Genomic DNA, 9918 nt, shown 5'->3' with positions numbered 1-9918 from the left:
TATATATATATATTCACTCTTTTTTAGAGCGGATTGAACTTCAAATCTCTTATTCAACCACCAGAGACTTTACCAGTTGAGCTAACTGGAACTCACGAAAAATTTTCACTTTTGAATTGTCTAAATAGAGCAAAACACATTAACATAGTGCACAACATTCAAAGAAATGACAATTTCTTAAAAATAACTTTTACTTACTAAATTTTTTGGGACTTAAAAGAAAATTTTGGCATTGTGAGACATATAGATAATATATTCTATATTTCTATTGCCCAATAGAGGGGGGTCTTATTATTATTATTTTTTGCTAGATGAGTTGTCTTAATTTGTTTTGGTTAATATTGTAAGGGCTCAAAAAATAATGGCCCAAGCCTACTTAGATCAGTGGTACCTTATCCATCAAATCAAGCCCAAACAATAGAATTTTTAAGAGAGTGGCTAACTAACTCAAGTGCAATACAAGGTTAAGTCCAAATCTAGGACCGAAAAATCTTAAGTAGTAGATAAGTGCAAATTGAACATCAATTAAGGATAATATTCTCCTTGGGCAAATCTGAGGATCAACTTCTTATGTATAAATTTAATTTTGGTTCTTTATAGGGTAATCCTGAATTCTCCTTGCTGTTCTCTTGTTACTTAGAAATTGTCTAATTCCCTTTTTCTGAGGGGTCTCATTCCTTTTATATCCCTTTACCATGCATCTCAGCCCTCCACCTATATGTCTCAATGTATTTCTTAGGATACTTGTCCTGTCAAGACCCTTTTGAAGGTGGCAAAAGGAGTTGCTAGCTGTGAAGTTACTGTTTAGGGGTTATTTCCACATTAATGCAACTGATAAGGTTGGTGCAAGGTATTGAATGCAGAGGTAAGAGATATATCCTTCAGGAAACTTTCCCCCACCATTCTTGCCCTCATTGCTATCTCTTGTATTTTCCTTGGGCCTTTAAGGGATATCAATTGTCCTGCTTCTCTTACTCTCCCTAGGCAGGCAGAGTCCTCGGAGTTTGCTTACCCTTCTTGGCCTGGATTGAGCAAATTGATCATCGGCTGGGACTTCTTGGTCATTGGACCCCACACAATTACACTAAAAGATAGATAGATATAATATATTTTATGGGTTAATAAAGGGCCTTCTTCCATTTGAGGCCTTAAGTAGTTTCCTTAAATGATTTAATGTCCATTTGGCACGATTAATTTTGCCAACTTATTTTACCATTCAGCTTATTTTTATTACTATTCACAAGTCTCACTGCACTTTTTTGTACTATTCATGGATCCCATTATACTATTTTAGCTAATTTTTACATTTTTCTACAGTATTTTCAGCAAAATAAGTGAATCTCAAACAGACCCTTAGATTTTTAGTTGACCTTATTAATAGTTAAAATACTTTATGCTCATCAGTCTATACATATATAGATTTTGCGTAAATTTGCTTCAAGAAAATGACTTTGAAATATTATAAAAGAGGTCATTATTAAAAACCACATATTATAAAAGAGGTTAGTATAAATATTCACCTTCTTGTTAAAAAAAACTTTGACAACTAGAATTATTGGGAGACTTTCATAATTTTATAGAATTTGATAAAGGCTAGTAATTGATTAAGATGTGAATAATGCGAAAACCTTTAAACTTAACATGAACAAAGTTCATACCATTCATGTATTAAATCACATTATTTATTAAATTATTCTAAAAAGTCAACCTACCCTCTTTTTATAGAGTAATTCTTAGGTACTCCCGGAATATAGAGAATCGTGGTCCCTCTTTTCACATTCATGATAGAGTGGTGAATATAATTATGAAAACAACCTACCCTCTTTTTATAGAGTAATTTTTAGGTATTCTCAGAATAAAAAGAATGATGGTCCTTCTTCTCACATTTATGGTGGTGAATATGATTATGAAAACAACCTACCCTCTTTTTATAGAGTAATTCTTAGGTATTCTCAGAGTACAAAGAATGGTGGTCCTTCTCACATTTATAGTGGGGTCCACCATGAATGTGAGAGGAGGAAACATAATTTCTCTGTGCTCTAGGAGTACTTAAGAATTTTTCATTTTTATATGAAGTAAAATGTAGTTGTTTGTGTTTTTATTTATTTTATATATTATGCATTGGTTAGACACATATATGTTCATAATATGTTTTTTTTTTATTTTAATTATTAGCTAATTTGTTTATGTACAAATTTTCACTTTTTTTTTTATAGATAAAATTATGGTTTTTTCCCCACTTTTCATAAATCAACAAATTAATTAGTAAAAACTTAATCCAAACCCACTAAACCTAACTTAAAAGTAAATTTCTCATGAAATATTAATTAAAATAAATTCACTTTATTCGGAGGAGCCAAATTTTATTCTAATCACAAGTCAGAACATCATGTGCTAAACTTTCATACAATGTATATTTTAATAACTCATGTGTGAAGTGTTAGCCCTCGTTTAGGGGAAGAGAATGGAAAAGAATGAAGAGAATAGTTTTAGAATATTCACCCCTTTTCTTGTTTGGGAGTTTAGGTGGGACGGAATGAAATGGATAGGAGAAAACATTCGTTCATCTCTATTCTCTTAAAATCTCAAATTTTCATTTATAAAATACCCCTATATATTCTGTCATTTATTTTAAAATAGGGATCTAATAGTAATATTGTCATAAAATGATTTCATTTCTTTCCCTTTATATTAATTCCAAATAAGATTATTTACATTATATTCATTTAGATTCATTTCCATTCATTTATTTTAAAACGTTTAAAGAATGTTACTTAATTTTATTCCATTCATTTATTTTCCATTTATTTCCTTTACTTAAATACATTTTATTTTATTCATTTTCATTACTCAACGATCATTCTATTCCAACACAATGTTTGTTGTAATCCTGACTTTACAATTACTTACAACCAAAACAATTCTTCAATATGTTTTCAAAAAAAAAAAAAAAAACTTTAATATGTAATCATTGACTGCTTGCCCAAATTTGACGAATCTTTTTAATTACTACAGGCTGTACAAATCATCAGACAAGTCCTGAGGTGTTCCAATCAATCTGTAACAGTAGTCAAACTCAACTTATCTCATCACACAAATAACCTTAATATTATGTTTAAGTTTGAACTAATAACAAATAATCACCTAAAACTTATTATAAAAATGTTATTTATGGTTTTTGTTTTTCTGAAGTTGGCGGCTTTGTTTAGTTTGTTCTAAACAGATTAGTTATACCAACGAACAAAATAACATAAAAAGTCCACGGGTCTGGTGGTGTCTCTTTCTAAATTTTTTTTAATGGATTTTCTCAATAATTTTTTTTTTGAAAGGGATTTTCTCAATAATTCAGTTATATTACTCATTCGCCAAAACAATCTCAGCGCCTTCGGTCATCAATTTGAGTAATTTTTTTTTTTTTTTGGTGCTTAAATGATTAATTTAGTCCTTCCATTATTAGAAAAATTTTAATTTAATCCCATAATTATTGATTGTATCAATGTGGTCCCTTGACATTTAAATAAAGTCTTTGTCATCTTTATGTTTTTTCTACACAATTAAAGAACTAAATTAGTAATTTACCTATTTTGTTTTGCTTGATTTGGGTTTATTTTGTTCACTCACTCATATAGAAAATTATAATACTTGAGTGTACAATAAATATGTACTTTCTCATCTTACATAAAAATAGACCATATTATGATTTTTTTTTGGGAGAGACATGTTATGAATTTAATTATAACATTTACTATTACGTGAGAGAAGAAAGTAGGTATTTATTATACTTTAGAGTGTTATATAATTATCTCAATAAAATAATTCTATGATGTGAACATTTATTAAATGAGGATAGTATAATAAATATATTATTTAATTTAATGAGTTATCAACATAATATGTTATTAAGAATTTTTACTAATTATAAGAAATGAGAAATAAGTGTTAAAAGAAACATACAAGATATCTCAGTTTTTGTACTTTTTGTGTAATTTTTCCTTCCATGTTCTTTTTAGAAAGTCACTAAGAAATGTAACAATGTAATTTTCTTTTCTCAGATTGTATCTATAATCAATGCCTTTAATTTATTTAACATTATTTAAATAATATGTATTTTAAACTTTATCTTTTGTTTTCGTTTAACTATTTTTCTTGTTTTTTGAGAAACAAAATTATTAATCAAGTTTTTGTATTCAAGTTCCTTTAACACTTTTCAATTGATAACATGATTAACCACTTAATCTTTCTTATGACATAGTCAATATTAAATAGGATTTCATCAAAAAGATAGCAGCAAGTAGAGTAGGGAAAAAAATATTGAGCTTTAAATTTTAATTGCTTCAAAAATCAAGAGCAAGAGAGTGTTATATATATATATATATATATTCCTTTTGTTTTTAGTGATAGTCATCTCTCTCTTGGCAACGTTAGATTTTGAAATTGAGTGTGCTGTGTTTCAACTAGGAGCCCATAAAGCTCCAGGTCCTGATGGAATTCCTGATTTCTTTTACCATGTTTTTTGGGACATAGTGAAAGAGGATGTTATAAGAGCTGTCCAAGCTTTCTTCCACTCAGGATCCTTATATAAACCCTTAAACCACTCTTACATTGTGCTTATCCCCACAGGACCCTCCCCTGATGAAGTTTCTCACTTCAGACCTATTAGTTTATGTAATGTGATCTATAAGGTGATATCCAAAGTGATGGTTAATAGGTTGAAACCTGTAATGGATAGCTTGATAACTCCTTACCAAAATGCTTTTATACAGGGGAGAAACATTTCAGATAATATTCTTTTGGCTCATGAGATCATGGACACCCTAAAGAAAAAGAAAGGAAAGAAATTCTCTTTTGGAGCTCTAAAAATAGACATGTCCAAAGCTTATGACAGAGTCAATTGGAATTTCTTAAAAGCTGTTCTAACAGCCATGAAGTTTGAGTCCAAATGGATTAGATGGATTATGGAATGTGTATCCTCTGTGTCATACACTCTTCTTGTCAATGGGAGTTTAACTTCAACCTTTCATCCAAAACAGGGTCTAAGGCAAGGTGATCCTTTATCGCCTTATCTCTTTCTTTTGTGTGCTAACATTCTCTCTATTTCTTTGCTACAGGCTGAATACTCTAGTAAAATCAAAGGAGTGAAAGTAGGCAGCAGTGGTATTTCTTTCACACATCTCTTTTTTGCAGATGACTCTCTTCTTTTCTTCAAGAATGACACGAGCTCTCTTGGTAATATCCAATCCATCCTAAACTGGTATTGTTCTATCTCAGGTCAAAAAATAAATTTAGCAAAATCTGATCTTTTCTGCTCCCCAAATATGGCCAAGGAATGTCAAGCATCCATAGCTAGAAGCTTGAATGTGAACCTTGTCCAACACCCTAGCAAATACCTTGGTATCAATTTTAAGTTGAGAGGGAATTGTATTGCTGATTTTCATTTTCTAATTGATAAGTTTCATTCCAAGCTGCAGGGTTGGAAAGCTACGCTTCTCTCACAGGCTGGCAGAACTACCCTCATCTTCTCTGTTCTCCAATCCCTTCCGTTATACACCTTCTCTTGTTTTAAGGTTCCTGAATCGATTTGCAATAAAATGGATTCTATTGTGAGGTCTTTTTGGTGGGGTCATGAAATTGGAGAGAAAAAACTCCATTTGATCAATTGGAATAAAATCTACAAGCCTAAAAGATTGGGGGGGGGGGGGGTCTTGGCATCAAGAAGTTCAGCCCTATGAATCAAGCTTTGTTGGCAAAATAGTATTGGAGGCTTATTAATAGTCCCCAATCCCTCTAAGCTAGAACTTTTAAGGCCAAGTACCATCCTGATGAACCCTTGCAAGGACACACACCTAAAACACATCATTCCTGGGTTTGGAAAAATATTGTTAAGCAAGGTGATCCTATTCTTCGGGAAGGCAAATGGCTGGTTGGGGATGGTTTTGATATACCCCTTACACATCCTGATTGGTCACCAAACATAAGAGATAGTTCTTTGCTTCCTTCTTTGCGAACTGGCTCAGTAGAAGATCTTATTGATCATAATTCTAGAAGTTGGAAAGTGGATTTAATCAGGAGCTTATACCATCACCCTAAAGCGGTCAACATTTTGCAGATGCCCATTTCCAAAATCAATGATCCTAAGGATAGGCTTATGTGGAAATACTCAAGGGATGGGAATTATAGTACTAAGAGAGCTTATGAGTTGTTAACGGAAGACTCTTTAGGGACATAACAATTCCAGCAGGACCGGAAAATATGGAATGCAATTTGGAAAGTCCATGTTCCCTTAAGAGTTATCAATTTTGTGTGGAAACTTCTTCATGACAGCCTTCCTACCATGGCCACCCTTCATAGTAGAGGCATCAGTAATGATGACACTTGCCCCTTATGCAATGCTGAAAAAGATACTTCTACACATCTATTTCTCCTTTGTAGCTTTTCTAGTGCTTGTTGGTTTGGTTCTGATCTTGGTTTGCATATTCCTGTTATCACCAATGTGACTATTCAGTCTTGGTTAAAAGACTATATCAGCTCTTGCTTGACTAATGAAGATCAAAAATTGGTCATCCTTCAACCAATGTTTTCTATTTTGTGGTTAATCTGGAATCACAGAAACAAAGTGCTTCACCAAGGCTATAACCCGAATCCCTTAGAGGTTATTCTAACAGCCAAAACTTTATCTTGCAGGTACAGGACGGCTTATACAGGTCCATACCATCATACCAGAGAGCCTAGAGCAGCCAAGTCAAACCATCTCACAGCTGCAGGGCAATATCAGCTCATCATCAAACTAGCTGAAGCAAGAAGAACAAAGCCACAAAGGAGGGCATATGCTTTTGTAGCTGTAAATATGCAGGGAGCGGAAGTGTTTTCAGGGGTAAATTGCAGTCTCGCCAACACAGTAATAGGAGTTCTTCTCGAAGCAATGGTGGAAGCTGGTATCATAGCTAAAAACTATGGATTTCAGCATGTTTTGTTCTTAACTGACAGGGTCAATCTTCGTCAAGTTTTCAAACTAAGGAAAAGCACAGATTGGCTGGATAGTAGTAGGATAGCTGATCTGAATTTTCTTTCTCAAAATGGTGTGTTTTGTAATACTCTGGTTGTCCCTCATGTAGTAGTTAAGGCTGTGTGGTGTTTTGCTAAACAGGCTGTGAACACACCCTTGTACTATAGGTGGTTCAATCCTGCTCTAAGTTAAATGTATGAACTCTTCCTTTGTATGGTATCAAAAAAAAAAAAAAAAAAGACAACGTTAGATTTTAAGTAATAAACGTTTGGACTTCAATAATAAATTTGACTAGAAAACTATTAATTTTAATCATAATTTTGACAGAGAGATAATGGAAGAATCTACTAGAAAATTTTCACTTTTTTATTTTATTTTTAATACAAGATAGAATTTCTATTCTAACATAATCTAAGTGTATATGTGTGTGAAGCTCTCTCTTGGAGACTTAAATTCTGATCCTTGCCTTCCACACTCTACAAATATTTATACTTGTGGAGTGACTATCGCACCAAGGGTGTGCGGACATCCGAAAAAATTTCCACTTTTGAATTGTCTAAATAGAGCAAAACACATTAACATAGTGCACATCATTCAAAGGAAGGACAACTTCTTAAAAATAACTTTTACAGAATAGAGCAATAAAGCACAAGGACCATGTCAGAAAGACTCAAGTATTTCGAGTCTTTTGCATCCAAAACTTTTTAGATGCACCATGAGCATTGGAGTTCTTATTCACATTTGAGTGATTCCCAACTCCATGATTGGAATAAAGGTTTAACACCTTTACCAATTCACCAATTAATGCCATAGGATCTTGTGCTTGAGGCACAGGCACTTTTGGTTTATTTGCTCTCTTATCAGCTTAAAGCTTGTAACAGTTAGGACGAATATGTCCAGACTTACCACAATAATGACAAACCCACGCAGGTTTACCATGCATCTTGTCCTTAGATTTGGTAGGCTCCTTAGGTTTAGATTCTCTTAAGTCTACCCTAGTCTTCTTAGGTGGTGAAACTTCTACAGGTTTAACAACCTCACTCACAGGTGGTTTGACAGTATCACTCACAACCTCACTCATAGAAGGTCCAGAAGAAGAAGAAGGAACAAAAGTAGTGGAATGTGGTCCAGTATCAAAGATGCTTTCAACATATCCTAACCCAGTTTTATCAGAAGATACTTTTGAACATTCAGCATGTGATCAAGTTTAGAACTAGCAGATCTAGCAACAGATAAATCATGTTCCAAAGTTCTAACTTTATCAAGCAAAAGCATATTCTTAGATTTAACATTATTCAAAAGTTCATTTGCATCAAACAGTTTAACAAGCAAATTTCTCTTTTCAAGCTCAAGAGAATCAATTTTCTTTAGGCCAAGTTCAACTTTCATAGCATCCTTTGCAGCATTTTTGCAAAGTTTGTTATAGGCCTCTTGAAGATCTGCATCTTCAGAGAGTTCCCCATCAGAAGGGTTCTCTTCAGCAGATATGCCTTCATTGACTATAGCAGTAGCCGTGAAAGCAATGAAGTTTCATCCTCGTCTCCACCGGACTCATCATCAGAAACCTCATTATCACTAAGGGTTACAGCCATAGCTTTACCCTTAGTCCTTAAGAATGTAGGACATTCAGACTTCACATGACCATACCCTTGACAGCCAAAACACTGAGGACCCAAAGAGTTTTTAGAAGATTGACCAGAATTTTCTCTAGGTTTTTCAAAATTGTTAACCTTAGTGGGATCATTCTTCCTAAAATTTCTAGGTTCAGCAGTGTAAGTACCTCTTGCCTTTCTATTTGTATTCCTAAGAAAGTTCTTAAAGTTTTTGGCAAGATAGGCAATCTCTGTAGCAGAGAGCTCATCATCAAATCCACCACCATCAACATCATCAACTGACTTAAAGCCATTGATTTGGATTTGTTTACTTTAGGTAGGTCAGACTCATAGGATTGAAGAGATCCTACAAGCTCATCAACAGGGATGGAGTCCACATCCTTGCTTTCAGTTATGGCAGTCACTTTGGGTCTAAAGTCTTCAGTTAAAGATCTAAGAATCTTCCTAACAATCTTAGGTTGATCATAGATTTCACCCAAATTAAAAGCAGAATTAACAATATCATTCAGTTTGGCATAAAATTCATCAAAGGATTCATCATCAGACATCCTAATGTTTTCAAACCTAGAAGTTAATTGCTGCAGTTTGTTTATCTTAACTGCTTTGTGCTTTCATGCACAGTTTGGAGGATTTTCCAAGCAGTATGAGCCACCTCAACATTAGAGATTCTCTTAAATTCCTCCATAGAAACAGCATTAAAGATAGCATTCATAGCTTTGCTATTGAAGCTTGCTGCTTCTTTTTCAGAAGTTTGCCACTCACTCACAGGAGTAGCGGGCTTCTCCCATCCGTATTCAACGGAATTCCAAACCCTTTCATCAATGGATTTCAGGAATGCTTTCATCCTTACTTTCCAATAGGCATAGTTGTTCCCATCAAAATGAGAGAGAACAAACAGAGAGTGTCCATGCTCCATGACAACAGGGGTCAAGGATCAGCTCAAAGATAAAAAATCTCAAACAAAAAAGCTACCAGGCTCTGATACCACTTGAACGGTTTTAGACCCCTTAAAACACACAGATTGCGTAGCCTAGATTAATTAGCCAAGTTGTTACTTAGTCAAATTAAGCAATTCTAGGTTAAAACAATCCAAACAATCATATCAAGATATAATGCAGCGGAAAATAAATAACACAAGATATGATCACCCAGAAACCACACGGTAAAAACCTGGGGAGGATTTGACCCACCGATCCTCAAGGCTAACCTGAATTCACTATGAAAGAATTGAAGTTTGTACAAAAGGACTACAAGCTCCCCGCTCGACTTCCTAATGCTACCCACCAGTAGAACTTCCTGACA

General features: G+C 33.8%; 1 protein-coding gene across 1 annotated transcript; it reads left to right on the top strand.

Moving 5' to 3' along the window:
• The first annotated feature begins 6331 nt into the window (after positions 1 to 6331).
• LOC136065143 (uncharacterized) lies at positions 6332 to 7195 on the top strand. The gene has a single exon (XM_065767915.1). The coding sequence runs from the start codon at positions 6332 to 6334 to the stop codon at positions 7193 to 7195; it is 864 nt and encodes a 287-aa protein (XP_065623987.1).
• The last annotated feature ends 2723 nt before the right edge of the window (positions 7196 to 9918 follow it).

The sequence above is a fragment of the Quercus suber genome, unplaced genomic scaffold (assembly GCF_002906115.3).
Source record: "Quercus suber isolate HL8 unplaced genomic scaffold, Cork oak 2.0 scaffold_26, whole genome shotgun sequence".
NCBI classification, from domain to species: domain Eukaryota; kingdom Viridiplantae; phylum Streptophyta; class Magnoliopsida; order Fagales; family Fagaceae; genus Quercus; species Quercus suber.
This window is presented reverse-complemented; position numbering and strand designations above follow the sequence as displayed.